Source organism: Rhinopithecus bieti, unplaced genomic scaffold, assembly GCF_001698545.2.
Source record: "Rhinopithecus bieti isolate Rb0 unplaced genomic scaffold, ASM169854v2 scaffold_27010, whole genome shotgun sequence".
In the NCBI taxonomy this organism is placed as follows: Eukaryota; Metazoa; Chordata; class Mammalia; order Primates; family Cercopithecidae; genus Rhinopithecus; species Rhinopithecus bieti.
In genome coordinates this window covers 2,724,206-2,748,420 of record NW_016812757.1, presented here as the reverse complement: position 1 = coordinate 2,748,420, position 24,215 = coordinate 2,724,206, and the positions used below count along the sequence as shown (strand labels likewise).

Sequence of the window (24,215 nt, the reverse complement as noted above, 5' to 3'; positions counted from 1 at the left end):
ATTCCGGGAAGAGGGAAAAGCTTGTACACAGGTGAGTGGGTGCACAGGTGAGTGAGTGAACAAGTGAGATAAGATACAGGAGAGGGAAGAGCCAGAACTGTGCCCTGTTCCCGCAGGAAAGCAGCTCTGCAGGATTAGAGGGGCGGGGACGCGTGGTCAGAGCTAGGAGTTGAGGTCGGGGAGGGTCTGCAGGTCTGCAGGGCCTGGTCAGTCATCCAAGGGCAGTCGTGTGCCTGCACGTGGGCGTTGAAGAGCCAGTTACACCGGGAAGGGACTTCTCTGTCCCTCTGTTCCTCGCGCGTGCACCCCCGCCCCCTTCCATGCACCCGGCATATGCCGCAGAGGAGCAACTCAAACCAGGGTCGGGACCGCCAGCCACCCGCAGAACGCACACGGAGCTACCTTGGGGCCGAGGACGCAGGGCCTCATTCGGTGTCAGCCCCGGGAGCCTGCGCTTGGGGACCCTGCAGGCCGGCGGCGCCGCGCACCTGGGGCCCCGGGGCCGAGCGTTTGCTCCCGAGCGCCGGCTGTTTATCGCGCAAATCTCGCGGCCAGGAGGAAAGACCGGAAGAGCGCGCCAGCCTCAGGGCTCCTGCCCCGCCGGGTCCTCTGGCTTTCGTTTCCCCGCAACGCTTCGGTTTCGTTTCCCGCCGGCGCCTGGCTCCCGCCGGGTTTCGTTTCCCGCCGACGCCTGGCTCCCGCCGGGTTTCATTTCCGAGGCGGGGCCGAGGGCGGCGTCGCTGAGACGCCCATGGCCTTCGCCCGCCCGCTTCTGCGCCGGCCACTCTCGGGGCAGCTGCTCGGGCGGCGCGGGGTCTGCGCTGGGGCCATGGCTCCGCCGCGCCGCTTCGTCCTGGAGCTCCCCGACTGCACCCTGGCTCATTTCGCCCTGGGCGCCGATGACCCCGGCGACGTAGACGCCCCCGACCCCCGCTTGGCGGCGCTGCTGGGGCCCCCGGAGCGCAGCTACTCGCTGTGCGTGCCGGTGACCCCGGACGCCGGCTGCGGGGCCCGAGTCCGGGCGGCGCGGTTGCACCAACGCCTGCTGCACCAGCTGCGTCGCGGCCCCTTCCAGCGGTGCCAGCTGCTCAGGCTGCTCTGCTACTGCCCGGGCGCCCAGGCCGGCGCGCAGCAAGGCTTCCTGCTGCGCGACCCCCTGGATGGCCCTGACACCCGGCAAGCGCTGCTGGAGCTGCTGGGCGCCTGCCAGGAGGCACCACGCCCGCATCTAGGCGAGTTCGAGGCGGACCCGCGCGGCCAGCTGTGGCAGCGCCTCTGGGAGGTGCAAGACGGCAGACGGCTGCAGGTGGCCTGCGCACAGGTCGTGCCCGCCCCGGAGCCCCCGCTGCACCCTGTGGTGCCCGACTTGCCTAGTTCCGTAGTCTTCCCGGACCGTGAAGCCGCCCGGGCAGTTTTGGAGGAGGTAAGAGTTTCCAGCGCCCAGCGTGGCATCTGAACCCTTCAGACCAGAGAACTGGACCAAGAGGCTGGTCTGTAAAGCGGGTTCTTGCCTGGGTGGTTTGCTTATTTCCGTTCGCAAATCAGGTAGGGAAGGTGTCCTGTATGCCAGGCAACTCTTTCAAGATTCTTGTTTGCAAGGATCTTCCAACCTAATGTGGAACATAGACCTACACCAGGCCACGCGATGCTTGCTGTAAAAGCATCCCACCAGCACTACAGAGGGAGTAAAGGGGTTGCCGGGAGTAAGGGAAAATAATGTCAGCTGGGAAGCAATTTTATTTGCTGATGATAACCCTTCAAGGATCTTGGGGTGAAAAAGAAAATGCATGAGTTTAGGCGGTTTAAGAAATTTAGACTTAAATAGTGTTTACCTACCGACTGGTCATGAACCTTGTGCAGGTTACTCAACTACTCTTAAGTTTTGCCCTTTGACTTGTGCAATTCCCACCTTGCGGTGTTGTCCTGATGATTAAGGAAACATCTGACTCACAGCAGGTACTCAAAGAAAGAGACTGAAGATTCTTTCTGGTCGCAGGCTAGGCAGATTTCCTCCTGTGACACAGATGACCCCTGAGGATGCCCCATGGATCTTGGGAATATTTTCCAAGCTTACAGGACAGCGTTGTGGAGCAGTTTAGAGTGCAAGATCAACCACGTGTATTTAAATTTAAACTCTGGCATTTATTAACTGTGTCACTTTGAGCAAGTTTCTTCAACTCTCTGCCTCAGTTTCCTTAATTCCTACGCTAGGAATTATAATAGTACCCCCAACCACCACCTCAAAGCTAATACAGAGATTGGCAACTGAATACTTGTAAAGCACTTAGAAGATTGCCTTGCTCAGAGCAAGCACATAAGTGTCTGAGCCTCGCTGTGAGTTGCCGTGAGCATGCAGTGAGATAATGCACATTGAGGAACTGGAAATTCCCAGCGGGACGGTGCTCTGCTGGCTTCGTGATTGCTGTGCTTGGCTCTTTTGCTCAGTCCCCTGAGTGGCTGGGAGAGGACATGCTGCAGATGCAGACTGCTGTCTCCAGCTCACTGTGTAGCTTATTTCCCATTCTTGTGACACTGTGTTCCCAGTGGGCCTGTAGTTCCATGTTGCTGTGTCACAGGACACTAATGATGTGCCTTGCCTGGCCTTTCTCAGAGCTGCTCAGTGAGGGCTGCATGCCACCGAGCGATCCAGACAGGGACAGCTGTTTCGAGCCTTGGCTACTCGAGATAAAATAAAACACTCCAGTCCATCCTAGCATCAGATACTCTGAATTTCCATGGTCTGGCACGTTCTCAGTATAACTTAGGCCTATAAGCATGCGGCAATCTTGTGCTCAGCAATTTAGGTGTGATTTCTGCAAAAGCCCCCTGGCTTCATTGCTGACGGATAGACGTTGTTTTACAGTGTACCTCCTTTATTCCTGAAGCCCGGGCGGTGCTTGACCTGGTCGACCAGTGCCCAAAACAGGTCCAGAAAGGAAAGTTCCAGGTTGTTGCCATCGAAGGACTGGATGCCACGGGTAAGATAACATTACCTTTTAGTTATAGGCAATGACACTAACTGATTAGGTGCAGAAACAGAAATACTTCCTGCAAAATAAAACTTTATATAGAGCCTTCTGTGTGCCCCTACTGTGTGGCAGGCCCTGTGCTAGGCAGGCCCTGGGATGCAGAGATGAATAAGACCTTCAATATGAAGCAGCGTGATGTGTGGGCGCGAACCCTCAGTGGTCTGGCGGAAAAGAGGAAGGGCACTGAATCTGGCCTCTGTGGGGCTTTGTGGGGTGGAGTGCGTGATACCTGGATTGTATTTTAAGTACGGATAGGAGTTAGTCGGGTGATGAAAGCAGGTAACATCCTCCAGACAGAAGAAATAGCATGGGCAAAGGTGCAGGGGCTTGAACCAGGGTGGTGTGTCCAGGAACCACAGGCAATTCAGAGATTCTTCTGGAGCAAAATGTGGAAGAACTAGGAAATGGAAGAAAAAAAGCCTTCTGAGCTGTCAAACTAAGGTCAAAATACAATGTGTGCTCACATTAGCCCAAAGTACAAAAGGGGCAGAAGTGCTGCTACTGTGGCCCAGGACACACCGAGGGGAGGGTTGATGCTGGAGAACTAGCATCCGAGTGGTTCAGCACAGGAGTTTCTCCTCCTGTATAAACTTGAGGGCTATAGACTTTTAATAATATAAAAGGCAATTTCCATATAGAGGCACTTGTGTACCCAGCTAGGGAGATGTGGCCCATGTTGACCATCCTGGCTCTGTATGAAGGATCGGGCCGTGTCCTGGCCTTCAGGGAGACCAGCTGTCATCACTCAGGTGTACTGGCTGTGCCCAGGACCAGTCATAGTTCCTTTCAGCTGCAGAGGGAATTGTAACACCATCAATCCTTCAGTTGATGTGTTTTGTTGATCATTTATTTTGTACCCACAGCTAATTTAGATTTGGTGGGATTACAGGAGATACAAAAATTCTGCCTCAACACAAGCATCCACACATACAAATGTTACAAGGAGATAGCATAGATTGGCAGAAAGAACACAGGCTAGTGGTTCTGTCTGCCCTGCATTTGCATCCTGCACCAAGGCCTGCCAGGAGGGCGAGTTTGGGTAAATTTGTTAACTTCTCCAGTGCTCAGTTTCTTCATCTGTAAGATGATTTAATAATAACTATTTTGCAGGGTAACTGGGAGAATTAGGAGTATAACGTGCTGAGTACTTGGCTCCTAGTAGACACTGAGAAATGGTAGCTACTGTTAAGGTCCATCCTGACAACCCAAGAAAAAAAAATAGACAGTTGGCAATAAAGTGTTAAGTGTGTGACAGAGAAACTTATAAATAAATCGAAACAGTAGGAGCTCAGAGAAACTAGTGCACAGTTTGCTGGAGTAGATCATCTTCTCATCACCACCTGTCCTGAGCTCCAGGCAGCAGCTGAGAATTGTGAGATGGGCTCTGGGAAGGGGCTAATCTGTCACCTGAGGTCGTGCAAGGGGGAGTCAGAAAGTCAATGAGGCCTGAGCAGTGCCTTTGAGGAGAAGGCTGAAGCCTAAAGCAGATACAAAAGCTCTGAAGGCCAAGCCCAAAGGGGCAAGCACAGGAGTGAGTGGTAGAACCAGGCCTGGAAATTGGAAAGGGATTGCACAGAAGTGGAAGCAGGGTATGAAGAAGGTAGAAAGAGAGGAGGGGTGAGAAGAGTCGCTGTGGATGCCAGGTGTGGGTTCATCAACTACAGACAGTAAGACGAGAGAAAGTCTTCAGGGTGGGAACATGGTAAGAGGGTAAGCAGTAGCTGGGCTGCCGGGAATACAAGTCACACATAAAAGGGGCTCTTGTATCTAGACTTCCAGTATCAGATTTGATCACTAACGAGAGTTTTTCCTCCAGGTTTCCTAATACCACACAGAGGAATCCTACCTTCCTATGGGTCTATAGCTTTTTATAAAGAATCCTGTTATTTAGTCTGCTCATTTGATTTGCAGGTTGAGAGAATGTCTGTGCTCTTTCTACATCAATATTAACTTTTGGGCTGTGGTTAAGATGTATATACTTCGTGTATGATCCGCAGGTAAAACCACGGTGACCCAGTCAGTTGCAGATTCGCTTAAGGCTGTCCTCTTAAAGTCACCACCCTCTTGCATTGGCCAGTGGAGGAAAATCTTTGATGATGAACCAACTATCATTAGAAGAGCTTTTTATTCTTTGGGCAATTATATTGTGGCCTCTGAAATAGCTAAAGAATCTGCCAAATCTCCTGTGATTGTAGACAGGTAGGTATAAAGATGCCTTGAATTAGGCATTTTCTCCCTAATATGTAAGAGTGTGTGTGTGTGTGTGTGTGTGTGTGTGTGTGTATACATACAAGTATATGCCAGGAAGAAATTGTGTTTAAGTCAAACTGTATTATGATAATAATAGTAATTCTGCTTATGAATTGTTAATTACCTATACCAGGCACTGGCATTTGCTGGAGAATTACATATATAATAATACTAGTATCTGGAACTATAACTTGGGTAGGTGAATGTTAAGTGCTATTCCCAGTTTACTGATGAGAACTGTAGATCTCAGAAAGGTAAAGTAACTTGCCAAGGTAAGCTGGAAATAGCATACTGGGGACATTAATGAGTCTATACTTTCAGTCATTCATTTGTTCATTGGCTTATTCAACAAATACTTACTGGACACATCCTGTGTGCCAAAGACTAGTCTTAATTCAGAGGATTCAATGATAAACCAGTGTATTAGTCCATTTTCATGCTGCTGATAAAGAAATACCTGAGATTGGGCAATCTGCAAAAGAAAGAGGTTTAATGGACTTAGAGTTCCATGGGGCTGGGGAAGCCTCAGAATCATGGTGGAAGGTAAAAAGCACATCTCACATAGCTGCAGACAAGAGTAGAGAGCATGTGCAGGGAAACTCCCCTTTTTAAAACCATCAGACCTTGTAAGACTTATTCCCAATCATGAGAATGGCATGATAAAGACCTGCCCCCATGATTCAATTACCTCCCACCGGGTCCTTCCCATAATACATGGGAATTCAAGATGAGATTTGGATGAGGACACAGCCAAACCATATCACTCCCTTCCTGGCCTCTCCTGATTCTTGTGTCCTCGCATTTCAAAACCAATCATGCCTTTCCAACAGTCCCACAAACTCTTATTTCACCATTAACTCAAAAGTCCACAGCCAGTCTCATCTGAGACAAGGCAAGTCTCTTCTACCTATGAACCTGTAAAACCAAAAGCAAGTTAGTTACTTCCTAGATACAGCCATTACAAATGGGAGAAATTGACCAAAACAGAGGGGCTACAGACTCCATGCAAGTCTGAAATCCAGCTGGGTAGTCAAATGTTAAAGCTCCAAAATTATCTCCTTTGACTCCATTTCTCACATCCAGATCATGCTGATGCAAGAGATGGGTCCTCATGGTCTTGGGCAGTGCCATCCCTGTGGCTTTGCAGGGTATAGCCCACCTCCTTGCTGCTTTCACAGGCTGGTGTTATCTGCAGCTTTTTCAGGTGCATGGTGCAAGCTGTCGGTGTATCCACCATTCTGGGGTGTGGTGGACAGTGACTCTCTTCAAATAGCTCCACTAGGCAGTGCCCCAGTAGGGACTCAGTGTGGGGGCTCCAACCCCACATTTACCTTCTGCACTGCCCTAGCAGAGGTTCTCCATGAGAGCCCCACTCCTGCAGCAAACTTCTGCCTGGACATCCCCACATTTCCATACATCCTCTGAAATCTAGGAGGAGGTTCCCAAACCTCAATTCTTGACTTCCCAAACCTCAGGCTCAATACCACACGGAAGCTGCCAAGGCTTGGGGCTTGCCCCCTCTGAATCAAGAGCCTGAGCTGTACCTTGGCCTCTTTTGCTCAAGGCTAGAGTGACTGGGACACAGGGCACCAAGTCTCTAGGCTGCACACACCAGAGGGACCCTGGGCCCACAAAACCATTTTTTTCCTCCTAAACCTCTGGGTCTGTGATGGGAGGGGCTGCAGCAGAGGTCTCTGACATGCCCTGGAGACATTTTCTCCATTGTCTTGGTGATTAACATTTAGCTCCTCATTGCTTATGCAAACTTCTGCAGCCAGCTTGAATTTCTCCTCAGAAAATGGGAAAATGGGTTTTTCTTTTCTGTCACATTGTCAGGCTGCAAATCTTCCAAACTTTTATGCTCTTTTCCATTTTAAAACTAAATGCCTTTAACAGCACCCAAGTCACCTCTTGAATGCTTTGCTGCTTAGAAATTTCTTCCACCAGATACCCTAAATTATCTCTCTCAAGTTCAAAGTTCCACAAATCTCTAGGGCAAGGGCTAAATGCTGCCAGTGTCTTTGCTAAAGCATAACAAGTGTTACTTTTGCTGCAGTTCTCAACAAGTTCCTCATTTCCATCTGAGACCACCTCAGCCTGGATTTCATTGTCCATATCATCAGCATTTTGGTCAAAGCCATTGAACAGATCTCTAGGGAGTTCAACCTTTCCCACATTTTCCTGTCTTCTTCTGAGCCCTCCAAACTGCTCTAATCTCTGCCTGTTACCCAGTTCCAAAGTCACTTCCACATTTTTGGGTATCTTTTCAGCAGCACCCCACTTCTGGTACCAATTTACTGTATTGGTTCATTTTCACACTGCTGATAGACATACCCGAGATTGGGCAATTTATGAAAGAAAGAGCTTTAGTGGATTTACAGTTCCATGTTGCTGAGGTCTCATAGTCATGGTGGAAGGTAAAGGGCACATCTCACATGGCAGCAGACAGGAGTAGAGAGCTTGTGTAGGGAAACTCCCCTTTTTAAAACCATCAGGTCTCATGAGATTTATTCACTACCATGAGAACAGTATGGGGAAGACCTGCCCCTGTGATTCAATTACCTCCCACTGGATCCCTCCAACAACACGTGGGAATTCAAGCTGAGATTTGAGTGGGAACACAGCCAAACCATAACAATGAGATAGAGTATTCCCTACTTTCATTGAGCAAACTTAACATTTTCGGAGAAGAAAAGTATCAAGTGAACAAATACATAAAATAATACGTAAGATGAGATAAGACAATATCAAAGCATGATAAATGCAGGGAAAAGGAAAAAATCAAAGTAATGTGCTAGAAAATGGCTAACCTCCCACTAGATATGGTTTAGGAAGGCCTGTCTGAGAAAGCACCATTAGTCAGAGCCCTGATTTAAAAAAAGAAAAGCCAAATGTGAAAATTCCCAGGTAACAGAAAGCAGTGTGGAGAGAGAAATCTGCAACAATGAAGCTAAGACTGAACTGAAATAAGCTAACATATCTGACAACTAGAAAATGGTCTATGTTCTGGAAACGTAGTAGATGAGGAGGTGCTTTGTGGATGAATGGGAAGAGGAAGGTTGGGGCAGATCTGTAGGGCCTGTAAGCCATGGCATAGAGTGGATTTTATTCTGAGTGCACTGGGGAGCCACTGGAATGTTTCTGATAAAGGAGAGACATAAACTGATATGTACTTTAAAAATTCATCTGTAAGAAATAGCTTTAGGTCAGGTGCAGTAGCTTACACCTGTAATCCAAGCACTTTGGAAGGCTGAGGTGGGAAGAGTGCTTAAGCCCAAGGGTTCAACACCAGCCTTGATAACATAGTGAGACCTCATCTCTACACACACACACACACACACACACACAAAATAGCTGGGTATGGTGGCACCCAGTTGTAGTCCCAGCTACTTAGGAGACTCAGGAAGGAGAATCTCTTAAGTCCAGGAGGTCAAGGCTACAATCACAGAGCAAGAGGATGACAGAGCAAGAGGGGCCTTGGCTCAAAAAAAAAAATCCCAAAAACAATAAAACAAAAAACACAAAAAAGAAGATAAAAATAGCTTTGAAAATACTATAAGAAAGGAGAAAGAATATGACAAGCAGGTCATACTGAACTTACATCACAATGGCACAGGGATGAAAAGATTACAGTCACTGTGAGATTCAATTTTACTCCCATCTGGATTGCATTTTACTCCCATCTAGTTGGTGAAACTACTGTAACTAAAAGTTTCCTCATATGATATGGATCAACAGAAACTCTCATATGATGCTGGTCCGAGTATATCATATGATACTGGCATAATCACTTGGAGAGCAGTTTGAGAAGATGTAGCAAAGTGGAAGATTGCTCCTGCCTGTTGAAGAAACACTGACAAAAGTTTCTTTCAGCTTCCTTCATACTGTTGCAAAATTTGAAAAACCTAAAGCCCATCAACAGGAGAAAACATGAATAAATACCAGCATATTTATAAGGTGGAGAACCATACAGCAACAGTGTAAATATGTTGTGCAATGCATGAGAGTGCACACATTACAAAACCATAATGTTGAATGAAAATGTCAAGTTGCCGAAAGATGTTCAGTAGAATACACTCACAGTTACTCATACTGCAAAGAGTAGAGAAATGAAAGGATGTTGAACAGCAGATTTAAGAAAGTTGTTCTCTGGGAAGTAGAGATAAATGTGGTTGATAAGGAGTTCAGAAGGACTTTGATTGTGATTGGATTATTTCTTAACATTTCTTGAATGTTCATTGTCTCCAAAGATTTACTTATTTTTGTAAACATAAGCAATTGCATTGAAGTATGGCATAGTTGGTAAATAACATTAATCATAAATGTAAATCTCAAGGAATTTCAAGAAGTCAACAGTCAAGTCACCTGTACCCAGATCAAGAATGAGAGCCTGCCACAGCCCCTACACCCCTGTTCTGCCCCCACCCAGTCATTGCCCATTTCATCCCCAGGGGTGGTGACTGTCCCAACTGACATAGCCATATATTAGTTCTGCCTGTTCTTAAACTGCCTACAAATGCAACTATTTGTTAGGTATGGAGTTCTTTTGCGCCTGACTTCTTTCATACCACATGTGTTTTGAAGATTTGTCTCTGTTATTGTGAACTAAATTTCATACATTTTTGGTGCACATATGGATGCCATTCTGTTGCATAGGTTCCCAGGAACAGAACTGCAGGGGCATGGGGTTTGTGGCTGTTCAGGTTTGGTAGGTGTTGCAAAAAGTATTCTGAAGGGGTTGAAAGAATGTTGAGTCTCCTCCCCTCCCAACAGCAGTGTTTGTCAAGTCCCTGTGACTAACAACCCTGTTGACATTTAGTATTAGCAGGTTTTAATTTTGACTCCTCTAGCTTTTCCACTTGTTCCTGGTGGGTAAGCTGGTCACTGAAAAGCTGATTTGTGATATTGGGACACAGAACTACTACTCCTTTCTTGAAACTATATCTTTCTCTGTACACTTTTCTGTATGTCTGAAATATTCCATCAAGAGACCGCCCTGAGTGCGTGTGGAGAATAAAGTGTGTGGTGGGGGAGGGGCAGGAAAGGAAAAAGAATCAGCTAGAAGGCTGTTGCTACAGTCCAGACTGTGATGGCCCATGAGTCGTTTTAACCCTGGGATGACAATGGGGATGGCAATGGGGATAACACAATAAGAATTTCAAAGTTGGCAAGTTATGTGGAATCTTAGGATGAACTGAGAAGGATACGAAATCTCGATCATTTATGGGAATGCTTTGCCTGGAAAATGTTTTTGCCCTATTGTTAATGTGCCCAATGTTATCATATGTGATATCTGTATTAGTTCATTCTCACACTGCTATAAAGACATACCTGAGACTGGGTAATCTATAAAGAAAAGAGGTTTAGTTGACTGACAGTTCCGCATGGCTATATGGGAGGCATGGCTGGGGAGGCCTCAGGAAGCGTACAATCATGGCAGAAGTTGAAGAGGAAACAATGGCAACAGGAGAGAGAGAGAGAGAGAGAGAGAGCGCCAAAGCGAGCAAGCTGGGGGAAGTGCTACACATTTTAAACCCCCAGATCTTGTGACAACTCACTCACCATCACGAGAACAGCAAGGGGGATGTCTGCCCCCATGATCCAATCAACTCCCACCAGGCCTCATCTCCAACAATGAGAATTATTAGGTTGGTGCAAAAGTCATTGTGGGTTTTGATATTATTCTAAATGGCGAAAACTGCAATGACTTTTGCACCAACCTAATACACTTTGGCAGGAGATTTTGGTGGGGACAAAGAACCAAACCAAATTGAATCTTTTTTGATACAGTCCTGTATCAAAACTATTTAAAAAAACTATATCACACTGTTACTATAAGATAAATATCTAATTCTTATCAGACACTGGTTATAACTAAAGCCGGATCACTGCAAATTATAATAACAGGATACAGGACAGCACTGAAAAGGACTGAAAGCACTGAAAAAACTAAGGTTTTCCCAGCAGGGTATGACTTTCGAGGTACATTATTTCCTAGGATGCCTGCGGATCCTGAAGCAGCACTGGCCACTGTGTGCAGGCAGGGATTTCTGCGCTCTGTTCCCCAGTTTTCTGATCTGTTAAGTGGGGATACTCATGCCCCCTTCCCTTCCTACGGTCAGGAGTTGTGATGAAGATTCAGTGAGCGGATGTGTGTGGAAGTGCCCTGAAAATAGGAAATTGCTATTAAAATATAAAGCATTATAATATGAGCTGTGTATGTGTTGGCAAATTGCTTTTGATTTGAACTAATGTGGCTTCCCTGACGGCAGGATTGGAGAATACTAAAGAGTGGGAAGCGTCTGAAATTGATGGGCTAAGGGTGTGATTATTTAAAACAAGCAGCTGTATTGTCAATGGGAGAACTCTATAGAAAACAGGTCCCTAATTCTTCCCTTGATTTGTCTTCTTTGTGTGTGTGAATTGTCTGCAATTTAGTTCTTTAAAGAAATCCTGTATCACCTTGTCAGATGAAAAGAAAAGAGCAGTTATTTGTTGTCTTTGTGGGTTTTGTTCATGTTTAAAGATTTTAATGAAACCCATTTTAGACAATACCATCATCTAGCTGAAAAATATGAGAGACAGTAATTTTTAACGGGACTGTGGTTAGGGTTGAAGACTTAATCACCCCTATTACCTTGAAAATCTATTCTTGCTGGTGATTTTCTACAATAAAGAAGACTTTAAAATAAGATGATATCAGACTCTATTCATCAGTGGGCATTTAATTCAAGGAATCTGGAACATGCGCAGACCATGGTGTAAATTATAGTTTAAGTACCAGAAAAAGAAAACTGAGACCCTGATTGGCTTTTTTGAGCTTGCGGGACAAAATCCGTCTGACAGAGAAGCTGAAAGTACAAGTTTGTGAGTAACAGGAGTTGGGTAAGTAACACATAGGAAGGTGTCCAGGCAGAACTCACAGGAGCTCGCAGTGGCCTAAAGCTCTCAGAGCACACTTTTGGAGGTGAGCATGGGCTTTGAAGGATGAATGGTGTCGGGATTATCAACTCACAAGTGAATTTTTTACTTGCGTCCTTTTCAGTGCTGTCCTGTATTCTGTTATCATAATTTGCAATGATCTGGCTTTAGTTATAACCAGTGTCTGATAAGAATTAGACATTTATCTTATAGTAACAGTGTGATACAGGTTTTTTTTAAGCACAGAGGTCCAGAGGAGAGGTTGCAACAACTGTGGAAGGAAAACAAACCTTGCATGATCTCTGTTTTCCAGATCAGGAGATTGAGCCTGTATCAGCTAAGATGACTTTTACCTACATCTACAAAACAAGTGGGGCGGGGGGCACAGGCAGAATGACGCACAGTTCAGGTGACACAGGGAATTTATTATGTGGATACCACTGTGTACTTTCCACTGTGGAGAGGAGTTCCTCAATTCTAAAATGATAAAAATTTTAGGATTTTAAAGAATTGGGCCAGGCATGGTGGCTCACACCTGTAATTCCAGCACTTTGGGAGGCCAAGGCGGGTGGATCACCTGAGGTCAGGAGTTTGAGACCAGCCTGGCCAACATGATGAAACCCCATGTCTACTAAAAATACAAAAATTAGCTGGGCGTGGTGGTGCATGCCTGTAATCCCAGCTACTTGGGAGGATGGGGCAGGAGAATTGCTAGAACCTGGGAAGCAAAGGTTGCAGTGAGCTGAGATCGTGCCACTGCAGTCCAGCCTGGGCAACAGAGTGAGACTCCATCTCAAAAACACCAAGAGCAAAAAAACAAAAAAAACAAAGAACTGAAGGTGGTAATTTGAAAATACAGATGAGGAGGGGCCCCTGGGTAACTCTACGTTGGAATGTTTATATCATAAATATTGATTGTTGGTGATGGTCTTTTTATATTGGATCTGAATTGTCCATTTAGTCACTTAAAATTGGAAGATGGCATGAGCAGGGCAAGAGTATAATACGCTATGCCAATAAATGAAATCATTCTAGTTCGTTTATTCCTTTATACACCCAAAGAACATTCATTCTTTGCATATCTATTATGTGCCAGACATGCATTACTAAAAATTATTTCCCACTCAAGAAATTACCTAATGGAGGAGACAATAGATATTACGCTTGTAACAAGTAGCTCTAATTTGCAACGAGGAGTTTTTCAGTAGAGTCACGTTTAAAGAATTTTGAGAGCACAGAGGAGAAAACAATCAATTCTGCTTGGGGGCTTCCTAGGAGTCTGAAGTGAAGGAGAGTTTTGCTGGTGGAGAACATCACTCTCACCAGAGGAAAAGGTAAGCAGATACAGACGAGGAGGGATGATCTGGGTCTTACCAGGAGACCAAGCATTTCCTGTAGGTAGGAGGAAGCCACTAGGCATTTTTAAATAGAGACTGATTTGAGTTTTGTTTATGGTAGTGACTTTGTTTTCCTCCCCCCAAATTACTTTTTAAAACAGCCAGCAGAAAGAGCGACTGACTTGCTCAGTGAGGACTTTCGTGGAGGTGGGCAGGGTGTATTTGTCTCCCTGTCTCATACTGAGGCACCATCAGCAGACTGGATAGTTGGGAGAAACAAAGAGGCTTCTACCCCAGGGGTCCCAGAAGGTGAATTTCATTGGCAAGTTCAAGGTGAAAACAGTGTAGGAGCTGACACGGCCTTTCCAGGTTTTTAGTCTGCCAAGACACAGCCCTTAAATACAAATGAACTGCCAAACAGGTTCATCGTCCCCTGTCACCGTCCATTCTTTCATAGAGGAACTCAGACAGCAGGACCAAAAAGATGTGATGGCGGAGGCCACACTGAATGGTAGTTTGAGATACGTCAATGGAGCTGTGTGAAGAACACACTGCATTATTACTGTTGTCAATTTTATGTTTTAAACAATATTGTATAACATTTTTTAGTTTATAAAATTTAATTTTATTTAATTTATACAATACTAGAAAACCATCTGTAGAGCCAAACCTGGTTTCATCATTCCCGGCTGCTGATTTTCAGATGCTACTTTGACTTCTTCTGCAGACAGAGAACTCACTACCCCATTCCTTCTCAGGTACTGGCACAGCACTGCCACCTATGCCATAGCCACCGAGGTGAGTGGGGGTCTCCAGCACCTGCCCCCAGCCCATCACCCTGTATACCAGTGGCCAGAGGACCTGCTTAAACCTGACCTCATCCTGCTGCTCACCGTGAGTCCTGAGGAGAGGTTGCAGAGGCTCCAGGGCCGGGGCATGGAGAAGACCAGGGAAGAAGCAGCACTTGAGGCCAACAGTGTATTTCGTCAAAAGTAGGTGTCCCAATGCAATGTGAGCGGCAGGCGTTCCTGAAGGGAGAGGAGCCACTGGCACTGGCTTTAGGATTGTGAGGAAGTGATACTGTTTCCAGTTTTCAAATGCAAGAGGCAACATCCTCTAAGTTACTTCATCCCCTTCCAATGGGCTTGTCACCACAGGTCTGCAGCATTGTTATCTTAAAGCAAAGGTCATCAGATTAGGGATCAGACCTTGCCGCTGATCCTGGCTGTGCTAGGAGCAGCTGCACCTGGGTAAGACAGTAAGTGACTGTGCCTCAGTCTCCCCAGTCATAGCAAAATCACACAGAGCACTAGATAATGAGCTCACAATAACATTTACCTATTAGATACTTCTCGTGTGTCTGGCATTTTACTGATGTTATGTCATCCTTGCGAGGAAAACATTAGCCGCATTTTATAGTTTACAACTTTAAGGCTCAAAGGATTGAGTGCTTTGTCTAAATGTACATAACTATTCAGTAGTAAAACCGGGATTAAAATCTTTCTGATTTTGCAGCCAGTATTTTTGTTTTAATTAGAAAGTTATAAACACGACAGAAGAAGAGAGTCTGGCCAGGCCTCCTGCCTCATGACTGAGTATGAATCAGTTCTACAGCACTGCCTTTAAAAACTGAAGCAGAAATATTTTCTCTAACTAAATAATGACAGCTCTGTTAACATAACATAGTAATGTTATGAATAATGGTAGCTGCTGTGGGTTAAGATACTGTGCTAAGCAGTTGACTTGTATTAATTCCATTAAACTTCAGTGAACATTTGCAAGGGAGGTATGGTTTCAGTCTTCATTTTGCAGAAGAGGAAACTGAGACACGGAGGATAAGAGATTTGACCAATTCACTTGGCTAGGAAGTAGTCAAGCAGAGTTGTGAGTGCAGACGATCCACCTCGACACCCCTGTTTTAACCGCAGTGCTGTGAGGATTCCATAAAGAAATAGGCACTAGTCACTCTGTATACACATGAAGGCTAGCTAGCATGGAAAGGATATGTAGATTTCTGGCAAAATATTGGAAGAGTCTCATGCATATATTAAGGACTCTGGCTTGTATGAAAATTATGCAGGGCACAGACTTGGGGGAAATTTGCCACTGAACAAATTACCTAAATTCTTTGAGCTTCAGTTGCCTTCTCTGCAAAAGAGGGATGACAGTAGTCTCCCTCCTAAGGTCACTTTGAGAACTAAATGAGAAAAATCATGCAAAATGCTAATGCTTGGCGGAAAACAGGTATTCAACAAATGCTAGCTATTAAACATTATTATTCATTTATTATTTATTAAACAAAATGCATCAACGTCTTCTGTGGGCAAAGCTAGTTACAGTGAGATAAATGACATGGGAAGCTTGTTTCAAGCTGTTTATGCTATGGTAGGAGACGAACATTAATGCAAATAGCTGTGTGAAAAAGTAGACCAACTCTGTGTTTCGCCTGTCCCCAGGGTAGAAATGTCCTACCAGCGGATGGAGAATCCTGGCTGCCATGTGGTTGATGCCAGCCCCTGCAGAGAAAAGGTCCTGCAGACGGTATTAAGCCTAATCCAAAATAGTTTTAACGAACTGTAGTTACTCTGGCCAGGTGCCATGTCTCACTGGATTAGATGTTGTTTGAAACATCTACATCCACCATTTGTTACACAGTGTTCCCAAATTTCTGTTATACAAGCATGTTGTGTGGCAGAAAATTGGAGACCAGGCATCTTAATTTTACTTCAGCCATCATACCCTCTTCTGACTGATGGACCTGTCATCACAAAGGACCCTCTCATCATGTTCCAGTGAGAGGCCAGCAATTGCTTTCTTCCTGGCATAGTAAACATTTTCTTGGAACATATGTTTCACTTCATCACTACCAAATCTCTGGAAGACCTGTCTTACTCAGACAGCACGAGGTGTACAGAAGCAGCAGAGAAGATCTTCCGGATCAGCAGGGAGCCTCCGTAGCCCCTCCTTCTACACTGGCATGCTGATGAGATCGTGACGTGCTTAGCATTGGCTTCTTCCACATCTGGTTGCACTCATCATGATGGGCTCGCTGCATCTCCCTCAGTCCCAAATTCTAGAGCCAAGTGTTCCTGCAGAGGCTGTCTATATGTCCTGGCTATCCAAGGACACTCCTGCAGAGCCATTTTTGGGTAAGGAACACTTACAAAGAAGGCATTGATCTTGTGTCTGAGGCTCAGAGCCCTTTCGGTAGGCTTCTGAGTCATATATAAAGACATTCAAGCCAAGATGTTCCAACCGCAAATATACCAACCTTCTCTGAATTATATTTTGCTTATTTACATTCCTTTTCTTTTTTATCTAAAGTATGGCCCTGAATAGAATGCACATCTTCCATTGAACTGGATGCATTTCATTTAGCCAATCCAGTAATTTATTTATATTGATCTATACATAATATATGTTTCCTCAGCGTAGGAGCTATGATTCACTAATTAAAAGTGGAGTCAAAACGCTAAATGCAATGTTTGTTGTGTATTTTCATTACACAAACTTAATTTGTCTTGTTCAGTAAGTACAGTGGATCTTGGAGTGGGATTTCTTGGTAAATTATCTTGCACTTGAATGTCTCATGATTACATATGAAATCGCATTGAGATATCTTTAGATAGAAAAAAGTAGCTGAGTGAAGGGGAAATTATAGAGCTATGTGGCTTTAGGGAGTAGGTTGAACCAGGTGATTACCTAAAATTCCTTCCAGTTCAAAAGCAGATAAAACTGTAAATTATTTTATCCTATCTCCCATTTCTTAAGAGGACATTACCCCCAAATAATTAAATTTAAGGCTTTATCAGGTTTGCATATAGAATATTAAATTCTAATAAAGTTTCAAGTTAATGTCATAGGATTTTTAAAAGAGCTATAGGTAATTTCTATATAATGTATCTATGTATATTAAAATGTAACTGGTTTCAGTTGAAAGTATTTTAAAGCTGATAAATAGCATTAGGGTTCTTTGCAGTGTGGTATCTAGCTGTATTATTGGTTTTATTTACTTTAAACATTTTGAAAAACTTATACTGGCAGCCTAGAAAAACAAACAATTAATGTATCTTTATGTCCCTTGCACATGAATAAACTTTGCTGTGGTTTCCTAGTCTGTGCTGTCATCCTGGGTACATATTGATTTGTCTGAAAAGTGCTTTTTCAGTTCCCCTTTTAATATTGTGATATAAAGGAGGGAAATTTTGGTAAAGGAAGTTGAAAGGTGTGAGCTGGCAGGCTAAGTGGAATTTGTGGTCAAAGTGCTTTCAGAGAAAGGGGAGGCCTATTGTTTGATTTTAAATATCATTTCCTCATTACAAATATTAAAGACTTTTTATAATTCATTCTTTGTACACCTGGACTTTTTATATACCGATAGGTATATATGACTTACGAGTATTCGGTAAAATAGCACCTCCTACCCTAAAACTGATGGCCAGTAATCCTTTGCTTGGCTCTGCTCATTGCAAGATGAGCTTTGTTTCTGTTCCTGTGATAGACCATTAGATACCCCAAATTTTATTCTTCCTTTCTTCCGTGGTAATGTAATATTTAGCTTGGTACATGGGTGCCAAGAATTCCTAGTGCATTTCCAAGGCTCCCTTACACCTAGAGGTGGGTGACTGGCTAGTTTCCTGCCAATAGTATGTGAGCAGAAGGAATATCTGAAATGTCAAGGGGATATTATTCCTTTCTCCTTTAACTCTTCATATCAACTGTATTCAGAGGTGATAGTGAGCCATCTAAGGACCAAGAGATAAGGATGACACTGAAAGGAATTAGCTTACCTTAGGTAAATAACAAGGGAAGGGTCCCCAGAGAGCCTTCCGCCCACTGGTAAGTGCCTCATCCCACATAACGTAAAAAGCAGCCTGCGGAAGAAATCAAACTGCAGGCACTGATAAGGGAACTAGCACAGGGTGTTGTGCCTGGAGACATGCCTGCGGCTGCACAGATAGGAGAGCCTCTGGCCCATTCAGATAAAAGCTTGCACAAACCTCTGGCTCCCCCTCAGATGAGGGAACAAGTCCTGGCATAAAAAACGCCTTTGTCTTTTGTATAGTCAGTGGGGTCCCAGGAAAAAGATTTTTCTCCTTTTGTGGGCATGGGCACAGTGGGCTTCAGTGGGTTCCAGTGGGCACTTTCCTTTCCAGTTTTTGGACTGTGAGTCTGGCCTCTGTGAATCATAACTTCAGCCATTTATTGGTCCCAGGCAAAGGTCCTAGGCCAGGCTTTCTGATTGGTCCTGGGCCAGGGTGCCTGGCCAAGCTGAGTCACGCCTTCTCCAAGACAGCTGGTAGACTACGCACATTCCTTCCCCTTTGCAGCCCATAAACCCCCCACAACTGGCCTCATAGTGGGCACCCCATTAGAGCCCCCCTCTCTGCTGGCAGAGAGCTTTATTTTTTCACTTATTAAACTTTCACTCCAAGTTCACCTTCGTGTCTGCACTCCTTAATCTTCTTGGAAGTAGGACAAAGAACTCTGGGTATTATCTCAGACAATAGGAGACTGTTACCTCTTGGTGCATTGGTAAGACTGCAACACATTTTGATGCATTGGCTGGGAAGAAGGGAATTCATTAGAAGGATGATTAATAGTTGACCTTTAACTCTCACCCTTTACTTGCATTTCTGAGGCTTCTTGTCTATTGCAATCTAGTTTCCTTTCACAGAGGGCCTAGCTGTCAAGTGGGATTGGAAGGTCCCAGGGCAACTGAAGGTTTCTGACTGGGGCTACCCCTCAGTGTTATCTGAAGGCCCTTGGACTAACTTCAGTCCCCTACAGCCCATCAGGGAATCAGCACAAAGACTTCCACTCTTTTCCTATTGTATTTTCCTTCCATCTTCTTGTGGCTATCATGTCTCCTACCTCTTCTTTGTATGCAATGTTGTGGGTATTTTTGTAACCCAGGTATATAATCTTCCTGAGTAGAGTTAGTTTGTGTCTTAGTAATCAAGAATGTAATTCAAAGAGTTGTTTTTGTGATTTCCTGGAAACAGGGAATTCAAGACTTCACTCTAAATTTTCACCTAGTAAGGGCCTTTCTATCCCACAATAATAGACATTCATGGCACCATATGGGAGGATCTTTCACCTGGAGTGAATATCTTCCTCTCCGTTTGGGTTGTGTTTTCCTCCAATATAAGAGTTCAGTATTGTCCAGTGAATTTAAGCAGTTCTTTTATGAAAGAAGTTAATTTTGTTATGGTGGGGGGCTTGCTATGGGGGCAACCTATCAAACCCCAAATCTCTCTTTCTAACTTTTGCCTGAAAAGAATTTGGAGTCAGAGTTTTTACCCAACATTTCTAACCGTACAGTGCCACCTAGTAGAAAGGAATTTTTTTCTGTGGGGAGCCTTGTCATTCCTCTGCCCCAAACCTCTTGTTTGCCAGTTCTTTTCCCTTTTATGTACCTCTTTCAGTGATCAGACCCCATGTCCTATTTGTAGACCAAAAAAAAAAAAAAAATCTGCTTTCAACAGTTGGGAGGTAGCCATCCTGATAAGACAGATCTTAGCTTCAGTACTGTCCCCATCAAAGGAATGGCAGCCATTCAATTCTTACACTCATTTGAGGCACCTGTTCTGCATTCAACTACAATGCGATTTTTTTAAAAAAAGAATTTTACGTTTGGGTGTTAATCAGTCCCATCCTGTGGAATTCTGATTTTTCAATGGGGCCATAGCAAGGGAAGCCACAGATGGTATTAGGACATTCCCTGCATTAAAGAGTCTTGCCCAAACCCAACTACTACATAATCTCTCCTAGGCCTCTTGGGGTACCTTGAGAGCCTTTTGGGCTGAGTGGGTCTAGGAATCCAGCAGGGTGGAAAGCTAGAGCCTTATGCAGGTAAGCATGACTAGCCCTGCCTACTGGCTCATCTGGATCCATAGGTGAAGGATATGCTTGCATCCATGGGGTGGCACCTATGATGGCTGCAGGGACCCAGAGGAGAGAAGAAAGTAGAAGGGGAATGCCTTTTCTCTCTTTCCATCCACCCTGGGTAGCACAGAAAGGAGGAAGGGGACTGAGGGATGCCTTGCCTCCCATCTCTTATTAGATGGATAACAAACCATCTGCAGTCTGTACTCCCCTCTAGTGCATTCTGAATCAGTAGAACTCCTTTGACCCTGAGGCTCTGATGATAAAATGGCTTATGTTCTATTGTACAAGGACATGGTCTTTTTACCATCTTGGGGATGAACAAACCTGGCCTTCTAAGGGAAGTCTTTTTTTATATACTATTCAACAACTAGATATTTTCTGTAGGTGGGAGGGTACATGGTCCAAGGTTTACTATGTACAAGCTTTCTTTGCCCTACGAGACAACCCAAATCTTTGTAAGCATTGTACAGTTGACCCCACACTTGGGGCAGCCATGTCAGACAAACCTACAAAAGATAATTCCCCAAAATCAAAGAGTCAAACCCTTTGGGGAATCCTCAAATGCAACTTCTGTGTGCCCTACCTGCCTCACTTATTTGGGACTCCCAGTAGCCAAATCATTAGTTCCTCTGGTTGTGCCACTTAAGAAATTCCCAACTTTAGACAGGTTCTCTGATGACCCTGATAGATGTATAGAGTCTTTCCAAAATTTAACATGTTTTATCTTACATGGAGAGATGCTATGCTACTTTTAAGCCAAACCCTAACTGTTTCAGAAAAGCAGGCAGCCTTACAGGAAGCAGAAACGTTCAGAGATGAACAATATATCTCCTATGGCCAGTCTAAAAGTTCAGAAGGGAAGAAGTCTAAAAGAATGGAGGGCAAAAGAGAAAAGGAAGGTGAACAAGTAGCAGAATCTCTATTACCAATAGGGAGGGAGGCAGTATTCCTTGAAAATCCCAAGGAATGCCAATGATCCTACAGATTAGTTGAATAGAAAACACTTTCAGATGTGTATAGTGGAAGGCTTGAGAAGGACCAGTACCAAATCTCTTAATTATTGTAAATTATCCATGATAGATCAAAATCAGATAAAATTTCTTGTGACACATTAGTGAAACACATCTCCCTATCTCCTCGTTCAGTTGAGGGAAAGCCAATTTTAAAAAATGAGTTTATTACCCAGGCAGCCCCTGATATCAAAACGAAGTTGCAGAAACTGGCCATAGGTCCAGATAGTACTCTAGAGAACCTCTTGAAAGTGGCTACTTTGGTCTTTTACAATACAGTCCAGGAGGGAGCCCAGGAGAAGAAGAGGAAATATGAGAAAAAACAGAGGCTCTAGTGGTCACATTAGAGGCCTGTAAAATCCAGATTCCCTGGGGTGCATTTGCTAATCACTATCACTGTGGCAAACTGGGGCGCTTCAAAGGGGTTGCCCAGACAGCAAGAAGAAGCCACCTCAACCCTGTTCACCCTGTGGTGGAGACCACTGGAAGTCAAGCTGTCCCTGGAGACAGGTCGTTAGCTCCAGAGCCAGTCTCCCAGATGGTCCAGCAGGACTGATAGGTCCTGGGGCTTAATTTCTTGGCTCCAGCAACTCGAACTGCCATTACTATCCAGGATTCCTGGGTGATTCTGGATGTAGAAAGGAGAAAGGTAGACTTCCTTCTGGACACTAGAGCCACCCTTTCTGTTCTCTTCTCCAGTCCTGGCCTTCTCTCCTCCCATAGCACAACCATGGTGAGCGTCTCAGGAAAGTCTTTAACCCAATATTTTTCATATCCCCTTAGTTGTAGTAGCGGGGAACTGCTATTTACTCATGGCTTTTTAATCATGCCTGAGAGTCCCAGTCTTTTACTAGAGATATTCTAGCCCATATGGGAGCCACCATCCCTATAGTTCCAGCACAGACTGTTTGTCCCCCCTTAGTAGAAATCAATATTAGCCCAGGGGTGTAGGCAAATCAAGGGAAAATTGGCCAGGCTGCAACTGCTATCCTGGTCCAGATTCACCTTAAGGATCCTACCTCCTTCCCTAACTGGAAGCAGTACCCCCTAATGCAGTACCCCTCAAAAGACTATAAGCCATCATTAATAATTTAAAAGCACAGGACCTTCTTGGACTCTACAATGACCCTTGTAACACCCCACTATTAGGGGTACAGAAACCCAGTGGGGAATGGGTGCTAGTTCAGGACCTCCATCTCATTAATAAAGCTGTGATTCCAATCCATCCAGTGGCTCCTAATCCTAATACTTTGCTAACTCAGATGCCTGAGAGAACTAAATGGTTCACAGTTTGGGACCTAAAGGAAGTCTTTTTCTGAATGCTATTGTATGTTGACTCCCAATATTTGTCTGCTTTAGAGGATCCCTCCAGTCAGGCTACCAAGTTGACTTGGACAGTACTGCCTCAGGGGTTCAGAGACAGCCCCCACTTGTTTGGGCATACATTATCAGAAGACCTGTCTGAATTCTCTCATCCTCAGATTAAAGTTTTGCAATATGTAGGTGATATTCTCCTCTGTGTCCCAACTGAGGGACTTTCTCAAAAATGCACTTAAGCTCTTCTTAATTTTCTAGCAGGTAGGGGATATAAAATTTCCAAATCTAAAGTTTGGCTCTGTCAAACTTCAGCAAGGTACCTACATCTAGTCTTGTCAGAAGGGACCAGAACATTCGATAAGAAGAAGATTCAGCCTATTTCCTCCTTTCCCCTTCCTCAAACCCTCAAACAGCTAAGAGGATTTTTTTTTTTCAGACTGTGGATACCTGAGTACAGTGAAATAGTTCACCCTTTATATCATCTTATAAAAGAAACTCAAGTAGCTAAAACTCACTCACTGATCTGGGAACCTAAGGCTCAGAAGGTCTTTAATCAGCTAAAGCAAACTTTACTTAAAGCATCAACCCTCAGTCTTCCCATAGGGAGGGCATTTAATCTGCATATCTCAGAAAGGAAGGGGATAGCTTTGGGAGTCTTAACTCAGGCCAGAGGTCCAGCCCAGCAGTTGCAGTGGTTGTTTTGCCAGTGCCAGAAATGACTAAGTTGACCATGGGGAATGACCTAACTGTTTGGACTCCCCATAATGTAGCAGGACTGTTATCATCTAAAGGAAGTCTCTGGCTAACAAATAATTGCCTCCTCGAATATTAAGTTTTGCTGCTGGAGGGATCTGCAGCTCAGTTAAAGGCCTGTCCTTGCCTGAACTCAGCCACTTTCCTTCCAGATGAAATTGGAGAACCTGAACATGATTGTGAAAAAAATAGTGATGCAAACCTATGCACCCAGAGAGGACATCCAGGAAACTCCTCTAGAAAACTGAGACTGGGCTCTCTTTACAAGTAAAGCTCTATTATAGAACAAGGAACCTGTAGGGCAGGGTATGCAATAGTCACCCTGGATGACATCATTAAAAGCGCACCTCTCTCACCAAGTACAAGTGCTCAATTAGTTGAATTGCTGTCATGAGGGTGCTTGAACTAAGCAAAGCTAAGGCAGTTAACATATATATGGATTCTAAGTGTGCTTTCCTGGTTCTTCATGCTCATGCTGCTATTTGGAAAGAAAGACACTTCCTGAATGCTAATGGGTCTTTCGTTAAATACCATTAGGAAATAGATAGTTGTCCTCAGTTTTCCTTCTGCAGGAAGTGGCAAGTAGACATTGCAAAGGACACCGGAAGGGGATGGATGAAATAGCTGAAGGAAATAGGCTAGCAGACCAAACAGCTGAGTCAGCAGCACACTTGAATGAGTCAGCAGTAAGAAGACCCCCCCCCCCG

The 24,215-nt window shown here is 44.6% G+C and overlaps 1 protein-coding gene across 1 annotated transcript; it reads left to right on the top strand.

Annotated features, from left to right (window-relative positions):
• Window positions 1-405: 405 nt before the first annotated feature.
• Window positions 406-17,655, top strand: CMPK2 (cytidine/uridine monophosphate kinase 2). The gene is made up of 5 exons (XM_017896626.1): window positions 406-1,423; window positions 2,864-2,978; window positions 5,027-5,228; window positions 14,296-14,529; window positions 15,994-17,655. The coding sequence occupies exons 1-5, from the start codon at window positions 752-754 to the stop codon at window positions 16,115-16,117; spliced, it is 1,347 nt and encodes a 448-aa protein (XP_017752115.1). The 5' UTR covers window positions 406-751; the 3' UTR covers window positions 16,118-17,655.
• Window positions 17,656-24,215: the final 6,560 nt, after the last annotated feature.